General features: G+C 41.0%; 1 protein-coding gene across 2 annotated transcripts in view; it reads right to left on the bottom strand.

The window, feature by feature from the left end:
* Nucleotides 1-4,950: 4,950 nt before the first annotated feature.
* The window catches only part of LOC102251412 (epididymal secretory glutathione peroxidase), a 17,109-nt gene continuing 7,976 nt past the window's right edge, over nt 4,951-14,083 (bottom strand). Inside the window, exons 2-5 of one of the 2 annotated variants that reach the window (XM_005886394.1) lie at nt 13,378-13,531; nt 6,670-6,787; nt 6,183-6,282; nt 4,951-5,157 (exon numbers count right to left, since the gene is read on the bottom strand). In XM_005886394.1, the coding sequence (XP_005886456.1) occupies nt 4,951-5,157; nt 6,183-6,282; nt 6,670-6,787; nt 13,378-13,531 (579 nt within the window). The remainder of the gene's footprint in view (nt 5,158-6,182; nt 6,283-6,669; nt 6,788-13,377; nt 13,532-14,083) is intronic. The other variant, XM_014533437.1, reaches the window with a different exon arrangement.

Here is a 14,083-nt window from a genome sequence, read left to right as displayed (position 1 = left end):
TTAGCATTTCTTGCATGGCTGGCTTGGTGGTGATAAACTCCCTTAGCCTTTTTTTGTCTGTGAAGCTTCTTATTTCCCCTTCAATTTTGAATGAAAGCCTTGCTGGATAGAGTATTCTTGGATTCAGTCCTTTGCTTTGCATCACTTTGTAGATTTCTGTCCATTCTTTTCTGGCCTGATGTGTTTCTGTTGAGAAATCATTTGATAATCTAATGGGAGATCCCTTGTATGTAACTTTCCGTCTCTCTCTTGCAGCCTGTAAGATTCTCTCTTTGTCCTGAACATTTGCCATGGTAATTATGATGTGTCTTGGTGTGGGTCTTTTCGGATTCACCTTGTTTGGGACTCTCTGGGCTTGTGTGACTTTTTTCTTCCCCACCTCAGGGAAGTTTTCTGATATTATTTCTTCGAATAGGTTTTCTAATCCATGTTCATCTTTCTGTTGTTCTGGCACCCCTATTATTCGTATGTTGTTTCGTTTCATGTTGTCCCAAAGCTCCCTTAGGCTCTCCTCCTGTCTTTTAATTTTTTTCTCCATTTGCAGTATAGTTTGGGTGTGTTTTGCTTCCTTGTCTTCTAATTCACTAATTCGGTCCTCCGCTTCTCCTAGTCTACTGTTGATACTTTCAATGGAGTTTTTTATGGCAGCTATATCACTCTTCATTTCTTCTTGGGCCTTACTTAAGTTGTTGATTTTTTCATCTGTTTCTTCTAGCTTCTTGCATATGGTATTGATTTTTTCCTCCGACCGGTGCATGTACTCTAGGACCCTTATTCTGAATTCTTTTTCCGTCATGTTGCATGCCTCTGTCTCACTTAGCTGCTTTTCTGGCGAGTCCTCCTTCTCTTTCCTTTGGGGGTTTCTTTGTCTACCCATGTTTGATCTCACTGACATATCTAGTTGTTGAGTCGTTCAGTGGCTGCTCCCTGGGTGGCAGTGGCTCCTCGGGCTGTGGTTGCTCCTTGGGCGGTTGTGGTAGCAGTGGCTCCTCCGTTGATAGCAGGGCCTCTGGTGGGTGCTGTTCACAGCTGTGGTGGCTCTTCTGGCAGGTGGAGGGAGGCTTCACACACAGTAACTGTTCCCCAGACAGAGCGTGTGGAGATCAGGAGGCCGCTGTTGCTTGAATCTGCTGCGTTGATTTAAAGGCACAAAATACAACACAACAAGGCACAACGTACCAGGCACTGAACACGAATGTATTTACGATATCAATAACCCCAAATAAAGGTGGCCACCCGAGCTAAGAGAGTTAGGAGATAAGGAAGAAAGAAGAGAAAAAGGTAGAAGACAAAAAAGAAAGAAAGAAAAAAGAAAAAAAAAGGAGTGCAAAAATAAAATTGGAAAAAGGGAGGGAAAAAAAAGAAGAGGAAAAAAAGAAAAAAAAAGTAAGAGAGAAAAGAGAGTGAAGTATAAGAGGGGAAGAGACTATTTATATGAGGAGAAAACGCCTATAGAACCGCCACTAATACCAACAATTTACAGCAGCAGATTCCTGGAGATGAATACAAACTACAAACAACCAATAATATCAAGCGACGCAAGGGAAAACAGAAGCACAGAAATAACCGGGGGGCGGGGGGAGAAAAATAAAAAGAATAAGCAGACTAACCTCACAAACGATCCTAAAAAAACCCCCAATATACTCGTCAATCGAGCAAACAACAATAAACAATAGAGAGAGAAAAGAAGAAGAAGAAGAAAAAAATTTGGATAGTGAAGGAAGATAAGGGAAAGGTGTATAAGGATTTAGAGCAGGGGATTGGACATAGGGTATATAAGTAGGGTGAAATTTTGACAGGGGGTAAAAAGAATAGGGAAAATCTAAAGCTGCTGGCCCTGCCCTGGCCACTCCGGGCCTGTGGGCAGCACGCAGAGAGCCTCTGGACAGGGGAGGCGGGCCGCCAGAGGGCGGCCTGTACTCCCCACATGGCTGCGGTGGCAGCCGTGAGTGCGCCAAGCGGAGCCTGCGGGCCATGCTGAAGTAGCACCTGCAGGCCATCAGCTTCGAGGAGTGGCTGCGCAAGTCCCGCCTCCTGGCCCAGAAGGTGGCAATTGCAGGGACAGCCACCATGGCAGGCCAGACTGACGTCCTCCTGGCCCTGCCACGGCGGTTTGCGGATCTGCAGAGCCACAGGCCTCCAGTGCACACATCCTCTCCTCCCCCCTGGCGTGCGAACATCCCCCACCGCGCTGTCACCCTCACGCGCCTGCAACAGTCCCGGACCAAGGCACGCACAAGTTTTCCCCACCCCTCTGCCGCACTTCCATCAACCCCAGCATGCCTAAGTCCCCCACAGGATGTGCACACGTTCTCTCTGACACGCTCACGTCCTTTGGAGAGTGTCTGGGTGTTCTGAGTGCTGAGGGTGGGCGCCTGTGAGATGACAGTGAGAGGGCGGAGTGGTGACGCTCTGTTCCTGTGGAGGCCAGTGCAGCGACGAGATCACCTCTGTGGGGCTAATGCAGGTGCTGAGGCGGGAGCAGGTGCAGACAGACACACCTGGTGGGTGCGGGCCGCCCTCTCTGAGGTGCCTTTGGTCAGCGTTCAAGATCAAGAACCCAGAGGCAGCGAGGAGTTCCGTCCTCTCAGTGAAATGGTGGGATAGTCAGGGTGACTGCAGAGGAGGGATGTGCACTTTGGGTGCTGGTGCCCATGAGCGAAGGCTGCCCTGACTGAGCCTCGCTCGCTTGGGGCCTAGTGCACTCCTGCCGGGCAGCAGGTGACAGGACGTGCTTTTCCGAGTTAATGAGAGAAAACTGATTCTCCCGCTGCCTGCGAAGGTGGAAAATGAATTGGGGAGACATGTGGGGAGTGAGCGAGGTTCCCTGTCTGGGGGTTCCAAATGCGCTGTTGGTTCCTTTCACCGCTGACTAGAGATATTCAGGGTGTCACCCCAAAATGTATACACACTTTGAATACCTACTAATTCCAATGGTTTTAAGCATGAGAAGAAAGAAACAACAATGGAGCTGTCATCTGTTAAAAGTGTGGGCAAAAACAGGCAGTCGGACATTCCCCAAGCGGTCCCGGATTGGAGAGGGTGCAGGCCAGACTGAGGGGCCCCTCCTTCCCCCCCCACCCCAGTGCACGAATTTTGTGCACCGGGCTACTAGTATGTTCATAAGGGATATTGGCCTGTAATTTTCTTTGTGTTGTCTTTATCTGGTTTTGGTATTAGAGTAATGTTGGCTTCATAGAATGAGCTTGGAAGTGTTCCTTCCTCTTGAATTTTTTGGAATAGGTGCTCTTGAACATGATGAGATTGTGAGTTGAGTTTCTTCCAAAGAGCATCAGTTACTACTCTCTGGGCCTTGCCAATTCAAAAGGAAAGGAAGGAATGGACACAGCTCATACTAAGTTCATACCTCAGTGTGCCATCTGAGAACAGGCTTGGCAGAAGTTTTCACAATTGCACTGCTACTTTTTGATAATGGCTATTTGTATGCCACCCATTCCCTCATTGCCAACCAGATGGTAGATAAGTCAGCTTTAAAAATTTCATCTTAGTGTCCTTCCTTTAGGCTTCCTGGAAAGACTCTGAAGTAAATTTTTATTCAAAAAGTTTACTGGGGTGTTACCTAAGGGTTAATACCTGAGGGCAAAGAAGAGAAGCCACTTTGTCAGAGGGAAAAATCGGACTGCAGTAAGTACAAAAGAGGTATCAACCTATCCCCTGTGACCTCTGCTGCTTGGATGGCCCTCAGAGTTGTCCTAGATCAAGAAGTTAATTACTGGCGTTTTAGCCCTCACAGTTTACGTTGGACACAGGCTGTTCCTGGAAAGGAGACATGACATTTACCTAAGGCAACTCCTAAGGAGGGATGCAACTGAGAGCCATCAGCTGGCAACCTTCCAAGGACCTGGAAGTATAAGTCTTTCTGTTTTACCTGAGGGGTTCAGGTAATTTGAGTAATACAAAATTTGTGATAGAGTGAGAAAGAGAAGCCAGGTAAGATAGGAATTTAAAACCCACACAGCGATCACAGATGCAGTAAAAAATATTTTATTGGAGACAGTGGCAGGGCTATTTCTGAAACTGAAGAATCAAAGTGTGCCTGGATGAACTAAAGATCAGACAATAAGAAGTTTTTGTAGGGTCCAAATTAGAGAGATGCTCTGGGTCTCACTATCATGGAGATGCCCTTCCTTTCATGTAGGGTGATTTCCTGTTCCTACTCTTAGGGCTTCTACTGGAAAATCACAGGTCATTTGGGGGAAGAGGTAGCATGAATGAAGATTGATCCAAAAAAAGTTGACAATACATTTTACCAGGAGAGGAAAATGTATGAAGTGGAGCCTAGACTGTATGGCTCTAACCTCCATGGCTATTCCCTCACTTTTAGGGTGGAGAGAGAAGAGGGAGTCAGAATGCAAAAACAACAACACAAAAACAGAACTATTAACCGTTCTTCTTCAGGATATTGTGGTTGACTAAACCGTTCTGATGGAATGATGACTTTTCTTTAATGGATATGAATTTTTAAGTTTCAACAGAGACCTGAAGATATAAGATTTTCATTCCTTTTTAAAAAAATTGCTTTCAGAGAGGAAGGGAGAGGGAGAGAGAGAAAAACATCAATGATGAGAGAGAATCATTGACTGGCTGCTTCCCACACACTCCCTACTGGGGATCAACCCCCAAACCCAGGCATGTGCCCTTGACTGGAATTGAACCTGGGATCCTTCAGTCCGAAGGCCGACGCTCTATCCACTGAGCCAAAATGGCTAGGGCAGGTTTTCATTCTTTTGCTTTTCACCCACATACCTTTGCAAGGAGAATGAGCAGTAGTCTTCCAAATATAAAGCTACTTGTAGAGAATGAGAACTTTAACAGTAAGAGGCGATTTAGTCAAGGGGAGGCTGTTTAAAAAGAGAGTGTAGTACAAAGGTGGATTTTGAACAGGTCTTCAGGTGAGAAGCAGGATAGTTCCTGTCCAGCCTGGCCTTCCTATTTAGTCTTGAACTGCTTCAGGTACAGCAGGATATCTGACTTGACTGCGCTGACTGGAGCCCGATGGAACCAGCGCATGACAGGGACTCCATCAGGCCCCACCAGGAACTTTTCAAAATTCCAGCGAATGTCCTGTACCTTTATGGGCTCCCAGGAGATATGTTTGAAGGAGCCCAAGAGCTCAGAGGGGTGAGGACAGGAGTGCTGAAGCGGAGAGATGAAAAAGAAGAGAAATGACAACATCCTTTTTACTTCTGGATGACCCAGGCTATTTCACCCACAGGAGATACAACCCCTCCTACACTTAGATATTTTAGTTTCCTGTGGTTCTTAATAAATCATGTGAATTACCACCATACCTACTACCAAGAATGTTTATGATGTTATAGAAAGTGGGCTTCTTCTTTATGACCTCATCACAAAATCGCCATGAGTAAGATATGTCACATCTCTAGCCTTTGGATTCTTTTTCTGCTAGTAGCTTGGATAAGAATGTGGTTTCTCAGGTCTTGATCATTCCAAAGATACCTTTTGGGGCCAATATAGCGAGTTACCAGCATTTTGTTTTATCAAATAAGAAATTAAAAAACAATCATTATTTTATTATTTGATTTTATAAAAAAAAGATTATTTTAAGAATAAATTGCAGAGCAGCCCTATAAGTCATTTGAGTTTATAAAACTCTCCTTATACTGTTCTAGTTCCTTCAGTTTACTGAGGATTTGGTTTTGGCTCACAGTCTGATATTTAAGAACAATGAACTTTGGTGATCATTAGGGAGCCTTTCAGCTCACACGTTCTCTGAATCTAAAAGTTGTTGTTTCATAAAAGTTGCTAAATTGTGTTTCACCTGTTGATTTCTATGTCTCCCTCTCTAGAGTGAGCTTGTTAAGGGATAGGCACTGTGTCTTACTCATCTTCGTATTCTTAGTATTTAGTAAGCTACCTTATAGATAGCAGGCAGTCAATAAATGCACTCTGAATGAATGAATGAATGAATGTCAATGAGCAAGAGAGGGTGGTTCCAGGAAAAGCTGCTATTTTACATCTTTTTCCACCACACAAAGCCCCACAGATACTAACAGTGTAAACTCTAGCCTCCATGCTGATCTGGAGATTTCCCTCAGAGCCCAATCCCACCTCTGGACAGGAGCCCTTGGTCTATTTCTACACCAATGCTATGCTAGACATATTAGGGAAGAAGAGGCTTATGTCATTCATTCACTCACCTTCAAAAAGGTGAAAACCTTCTGTTCTTTTTCACCATTCACATCACCTTTCTCAAAAAGCTGGAAATTAGGTACATATCCTCCCCCTGGACGGACATACCTGTAATAAGCCATAATGTTACCAGGAAAGTTATGATGGAACATCAAAATTGGATGTCATGGGAAAGGGAAGAAAGAGGTGGACATATACTAGACAGGCTGGGAAGGAAAGGTAAGGCCATATTTTTGTTTGGCCTCCCCAATTCACTTAGTTTTTCTCTATCCTGCAGTCGGTCCCTGTGCTCTACATTGTTTCTGAACCAGCTGTTTCAATGCTCCTGCCCCTCCCAGTCCTGCCAAGTCTCACTGCACACCAGGCAGGTCAGTTTGCAGATGCTGCTGAGCCTATTAGTCCAGCACCATCCAGTAAGTCACACATATGGGAGGGTCTCTGGAGGTTGAAGGAAGGTGGACAGAGGCCTCCTACATAGTTTTGAGCAGTACTTACTTCAATCCCGGAAGGATCTCCAAGTTTTCACCTGGTTCTTGCTTTCCAAATTGATTGCAGGGAAAGCCCAATACAACGAGGCCAAAGGGCTTCAGCTCCTCCTGAAGTGTGTTCAGTTCTGTGGTAGAGATGGGGCAAGATGGCAGCCTGGCCAGAGACTGCCTTGTGTAGAGGAAGATTCCATTTCACTGGGGACATTAGGAAGCACTGGCGGCTCTTCAGGAACCAATGGCTCTAGCTCTGCCCCTAGTGAAAACCCAAGACCCACAGAAGGAACCACGGAACCTGGACACCAGCAGTTTATCCAACAAATGCTGCAGGCTCTCGCTGCAGTAAATCCTTAGCTACAGAGTCCAGAAGTCAGATTTCAGCAACAACTGGAACAACTCAGTGCAATGGGATTTTTGAACCGTGAAAAAACTTGCAAGCCCTGATCGCAACAGGAGGTGATATTGAAAGATTACTGGGCTCCCAGCCATCATAGCAGCATTTCTGTATCTTGAAAAAAATGTAATTTATTTTTGATAACGGCTCTTAAATCTTTAAAATACCTGCTTTATTTCATTTTGACTTTTGGAATTCTGTGCTGTTATAAACAAACTCAATATGATGCATTTTAAGGTGGAGTACAGTAAGATAATGTGGGTTTCTCTGTGTGGTTTTATTTTTCTTGTGGAACAATGGGAATCAATGCTTTTTCATTTAAGGCTACTGCATGCATTAAATACTTCTGCATTTATTGTAATTTTTTTTTTAAAAAACTTCACCTTTTGTAGTGGATGAACAGATTTTTGTCCTGCATCTGTCCAATTTATTTGCTTTTTAAACATTAGCCTATGGTAGTAATTTATGTAGAATAAAAGCATTAAAAAAAAAAAGATTCCATTTCACAGAGAAGGAAACAGAAGCCCAAGGGAGGAGAAATTCTCTAGATCAGAAAGGCTAAAGTCAGATACTGAATCTTCAGACATGCATTCAAAGCCCTTTATTGAAATATAGTTTTTTCCAAATATGCAGCACATCAGAGTCAGCTGCAGGCCCACCAGGCCCCATTGCAGAGCTCTCAGGTTCCATTCCTCTGAGACGGCTCCCAGTTATTTTATTCCCCAAAAGGTCACTGCTGATGGGACTGTAAAATCATGCAACCACTATGGAAAGTAGAATGGAGGTTCCTCAAAAAAAAAAAAAAAAGGAAGAAAGAAAGAAAAGGAACTAACAGTGATCTAGCAATTCATCTTTTATGTATATATGCAAATAATTGAAAGCAGTCTCAATGAGATATTTGTACCCATGTCCTTAGCAGCACAATTCATGAGTCAAGAGGTGGAAACAACCTAAATGTCCATTGATGAATGAATGAATAAACAAATATGGTATATTCATACAAAGGAATATTATTCAGCCTTAAAAAGGAAGGAAATTCTGTCATATGCTGCACCATGGATGAAGCTTGAAGAGAATTTGTTAAGTAACATAAACTAATCATAAAAAGACCAATATTGTATGATTTCACTTACATGAGATTTATACAGTAGTTAAATTTATAGAAACAGAATTAGAATGGTGGTTTTGAGGGCTTGAGTAGAAGAAGGAAGAGGGAGGCTGTTGAATGAAAGTAGAGTTTCAGTTTTGCAAGATGAAACTTTCTGGAGATTTGTTTTACAACATGTGAATGTTTTATACTATTGAGTGGTACACTTAAAAATGGTTAAGGTGCTAAATTTTGCTATGTCTTTCTTTAGCACAATTCATTTTCAATCCTCACCTGAGTATGTTTATTTGTTTTATTTTTTAAAATATATTTTATTGACTTTTTACAGAGAGGAAGGGAAAGGGATAGACAGTTAGAAACATCAAACAGCTGCCTCCTGCACACTCCCTACTGGGGATGTGCCCGCAACCAAGGTACATGCCCTTGACCTGAATCGAACCTGGGACCCTTCAGTCTGCAGGCTGACGCTCTAGTCAGGGCTGTTTATTTGTTTTAGGAAGAAGGGAGAGAAACATCAATTGGTTGCCTCTCATATGTGCTGGACTTGAGATAATCACAGGCTAGGTATGTGCCTTGACCGGAATTGAACCCACAACCTCTTAGTGTTCAATGCTTCACCCAGCCAAGGTTCTTTGCCACAATTTTTTAAAGAAGCTTATCAGGTAATTTTTAAACAAAGCTAGGTTTAAACATCACTGTTCATCAGTTTGTCTTTTTTGGTTAGTTAATGAGTAGCATTTCCTTTTTTAAAGGAAAAGCTGTGGACAGTGACAGGACTTCTCTCCTGTGTACAGGCTGGTCACCCTGGCTGGAGTGTGGTCACCCTGCCAGGGACCAAGAGAACCTGAGAAATTCCGAGTTGCGCTTATTGTGTTCTTCCACAATTATTGGATGGTAAACATGCATTCTACCGAAAATCCTCATGGGTATGCCAAAACGCAAGATCCCACCTGCTTCTCCCACTGCCAGGAAGTTTGCCAACTTGTCTGCTCAGACTTTTATAATCATCTTCTTTGTTAACCCATTCTGGGCTAGATGCCTTCAGTCCCCTGGCAAACACTAGCTAGACCCACTTAGATTCAGTTCAACCAATTGGCATCTCCTCTTAGTGTTTTTATTTATTTTTAATTATATATATTTTTCTAGAGATTGCTTTCCTGTCTCCACATGGTTTCTCAGCACTTCCCTGTGTGCTTCCCTCTTGTCATTAGTCACTATAGGTCATCGCATCTTCCAGGAAAAAGAGGACAATAAATCAGGAAGAGAGTTGTCCAATCCTTAAGCAAATATTCAGTTTACTCATCTGTTATATATAGAGTGGGAATGGAATAAATTGGTTTTTAAAGTTCTTTTAAACTGGTAAAATGAATTATGGTTCAATAGAATTTGATTGAGTTTTTTAAAAAATGAGAAAATGGCCTGAACTCCAAAGCACCTTCTTAATTTTAAAAAACAACATGGCAAGTAATATTTATATTAGTCATCAGTGGAGGAAGAGCAGAAAAAAGAATCGATCTATTATACAGGGTAGGGCAATAGTAGGTTTATAGTTGTTTGTGTGGAAAATACTGTAATAATCTATAATAATAAAAGTGTAATATGCTAATTAGACCTGACAGCCAAATGACCTTCTAGACGACCTTCCGGATGAAGTCGGGGCTGTGAGGGCTAAGCCCCTTACATGAATTTCGTGCATCAGGCCTCTAGTTAGTAAATAATAATAATACAAGAATAAGCTCTTGCTTTGTGTACTCTCAATTGTAAACCTACTTTTGCTCCACCCTGTATTTTGTAAACATGATAATATTGTCATCTGGAGTAAGAGGAAGGAGGTGGAATAACTTTTTATTCTAAATATTTTCATTCCTTTTGAATTGTGAAATTTTTGAATGTATTACCCATTCAAAACCTAATAAAAAACAAAAATGAAGTTATTAGTTTCAATAAAAGAAATGCATCTGTTTCTGATATAATCCATCATTTTCATTATTTATTGCTTTTAAACCACATGGCCTAAAGTATAAGAAAGATACAAGACTTCTCTGCATAATTCACAGAGAGAGAAAACTACATCTAAGGAGCTGTCAAGGTTGGAGAGGGAATATTTGCTTCTATTTTGGCCTCCTCCTTTACCAAACTTCACTCCAGTTAAATGCAATTTTAAGTATAAAATACCTTTTCTCCTCTTGCTGAGCTGTATGAGTTCTTTATATGTTTTTGAAATTTATCATTTACCAAATGTAACATTGGCAAATATGTTCTTCCATACAGTGGGTTCTCTTTTCAATTTGGTGCTGGTTTCTTTTGCTGTGCAGATGGACATGGAGAGCATTTTGCTAAGTGAAATAAGCTAGTGGGAGAAAGATAAATATCACATATCTCACCCATTTGTGGAATATAATGAACAACATAAACAGATGAACAAAAATAGATCCAGAGACAGAATCATTGAGCTAACCATCAAACCTCAGAGGAAGGCAGAGGAGGTTGGGAGGGGGAGTAAGAGATCAACCAAAGGACATGTATGCGTGCATATAAGCATAATCCATAGACATAGATACCAGGGGGGTGAGGGCATGTTCTGGAGGGTGGGAGTGGCGGGGGGGGGGGCAATGGGGGGGGAAAGGAGACATATGTAATACTTCAATGAATAAAGAATAATTTTAAAAAAGATGTAGCCCAATTTGTTTATTTTTTCTTTGTTTCTCTCTCCCTAGAAGATGTATTGGCAAAAATTCTGCTATGTGAGATGTCTGAGATGTTGCTGCCTATGGTTTCTTATAGGATTTTTATTGTTTCACAACTTACATTTAAGTCTTTTATCCATTTAGAGTTTATTTCTTGTGTATGGTGAAAATTGGTGGTCTGGTTTCATTTTTTTCCATGTATCTGCCCACTTTTCCCAACACCATTTATTGAAGAGACTGTCTTGACTCCATTGTATGCTCTTGCCTCCTTTGTCAAATATTAATTAAACATAATGGCTTGGGTTGATTTCTGGGTTCCCTGTTCTGTTCCATTGATCTACATGCCTGTTCTTGTGCCAGTACCAGGCTGTTTTTATTACAATGGCTTTGTAGTATAACTTGAAATCTGGTATTGTGATTCCTCCAACTTTATTCTTTCTCAAGATTGCTGTGGCTCTTCGGGGTCTTTTTGGGTTTCATATAAATTTTTGGAATATATGTTCTAGATCTGTGAATTATGTGATTGGTCTTTTAATAGGGATTGCATTGAATCTATAGATTGTTTTGGGTAGTATGGACATTTTAATGATGTTAATTTTTCCAATTCTTGAACACAGTATACATTTCCACTTATTTATATCTTTCTATATCTCTTTTTTCAATGTCCTCTAATTTTCTGAGTACAGGTATTTTATCTCCTTGGTTTAGTTTATTTTTAGGTATCTTATTATTTTGGTGTTGCAGTGGTAAATGGGATTGTTGTTTTAGTTTCTCTTCCTGAGATTTCATTATTGGAGTATAAATATGCCATCAATTTTTGGCTATTTATTTTGTATCCTGCTATGTTGCCAAATTCATTTATTAAATCTAGTAGTTTTTTAGTGGCGTCTTTAAGATTTTCTTTGTACAATATCATGTCATCTGCAAATAATGAGAGTTTTACTTCCTCCTTTCTAATTTGGATGCTTTTTATTTTTTCTTCTTGTCTGATTGCTGTGGCTAAGTCTTCCAATACTATGTTGAATAAGAGTGATGAAAGTGGACATCCCTGTCTTGTTCCTGTTCTTAGGGGAAACACTTATTTTTTTCTCATTGAGTATGATGTTGGTTGTAAGTTTCCAATTAGAAAATCAGCAAAGGACCTGCATAAACACTTTTCCAAAGAGGACCTACAGATAGCCAATAGACATATGAAAAAAAAATGCTCAATGTCACTAATCATCAAAGAAATGCAAATTAAAACTACAGTGAGGTATTTCTTCATACCTGTCAGAATGGCTACCATTTATAAATCAACAAACAAGTGCTGGTGAAAATGTGGAGAAAAGGGAACCCTAGTACTGCTGGTGGGAATACAGACTGGTGCAGCCATTATGGAAAACAGTATGGAGTTTCCTCAAAATATTAAAAACAGAACTTCCTTTGACCCAGCAATTTCACTGCTGGGAATATATCCTAAGAATCCTGAAACATCAACCAGAAAGAATATATGTACCCCTATGTTCATAGCAGCACAATTTACTATAGCTAAGATCTGAAAAAAGACCAAATGCCCGTCAGCAGATGAGTGGATAAAAAAGCTGTGGTACATTTATACCATTGCATACTATCAGCAGTAAAAAGGAAGGATGTCTTACCCTTTGAGACAGCATGGAAGGACCTGGAGAAAATTATGCTAAGTGAAAGAAGAAAGAAAGACATATATCACATGATCTCACTTATATGTGAAATATAATGAACAAGATAAACTGACAAACAAAATAGGACCATATATATAGAAGCATGGAATAGACTGATAGATCTCAGAGGCAAGGTGGGAGGGAGGGCAGGAAGAGATTAACCAAGAGACTTATGTGCATTTATGCACAGTCCATGGACACAGATAACAGGTGAAAGCCTGTGATGGGGTGGAAACCCAGTGGAGGGGGCAGAGGGAGAAAATGGGAAACATCTGTAACACTCTCAACAATCAAATTAATTTAAAAATTTTGTAAGTACTCCCCCCTTTTCTTTGTCTTTTAAAATCCTGAAAAATTCTCAAAAATATTTATCCTCTCTCCTGTATTTACCAAGTACATTTGAATCTTCAGAGAGGTTACTAATTCATATATATTGAATCTCCTGGAAATCTCAGGAGCAAAGCATAGGTAGGACATAGAGAAGGAATCAGCAAACTTTCTCTGTAAAAGTCAAATAGTAAATATTTTGGAATTTACAAGCCAAATGGTCTCTGTCACCAGTATTCATACCACCTTTCAACTCTGCCTTGTAGCATAAAATCAACCACAGACAGTCTGTAAATGAATGGGCATGGCTGTGTTCCAGTACACCTTTGTCTATAGAAGCAGGCTGGCCAGATCTGACCTATGGGCCATAGTTTGCTGACTCCTGACATTGGGGAATGAAGTCACTTGATCATAAGTATTTATTTTGATGCATAATTACAATTAAAGCATAAATGTAATTATGATTTAGAATATATTGAGCTGGGAAATTTAGTCCCAAGGGGGTTTAGATATAAATTCTTACCAGGATACTGAGCTGTTAGACCACAATAGGTGGCCACATTAACAAAAAGGACATGCTTGCCCACATACTGCTTGAATGAAATGTGTTCCTTTCCATCAAGAGTGAGGGCGTCATATTCATAGATGGTGCCTTTCACATCTTTGTAGCAATCCATCTGGAAGATTTAAAAATGATGACATAAATAACAATAATTCCTAACATCTGTGTAATCTTTCATTGCACTCAATGGAGAATACATGTATTAGCTGAAACCCAGAACACAAACAAGAGTTGTATGAGAAGTCAGTGACAAGACTGAAAGTTCTCGTGACTTGAAAGCCAACTTTTTTTTTTTTTGAGCAAAAGACAGTCAAATCTCTTTTCATGTTGTCCTGAAAGAAGCTAGATACCACAAGATGCTTGGATGAATGAAAATGACCAGAGAATCATGAGCTGGGATGAGCGGGCCTGGGATGTAGGGCCAAAGAGAAAAGCACACTGGCTTTCATGTTTCTGTGAGAATAAGGCTACTTCATGGCTCTAGTGCAGGGGTCCTCAAACTTTTTAAACGGGGCCAGTTCACTGTCCCTCAGACGGTTGGAGGGCCAGACTATAGTTTAAAAAAAACTATGAACAAATTCCTATGCACACTGCACATATCTTATTTTGAAGTAAAAAAACAAAACGGGAACAAATACAATATTTGTATTTGTATGTGGCCCGCGGG

This window comes from Myotis brandtii, unplaced genomic scaffold, assembly GCF_000412655.1.
Source record: "Myotis brandtii unplaced genomic scaffold, ASM41265v1 scaffold980, whole genome shotgun sequence".
In the NCBI taxonomy this organism is placed as follows: domain Eukaryota; kingdom Metazoa; phylum Chordata; class Mammalia; order Chiroptera; family Vespertilionidae; genus Myotis; species Myotis brandtii.
Note: the sequence above shows the minus strand (reverse complement) of the source record. Positions and strands in the feature narration are given on the sequence as shown.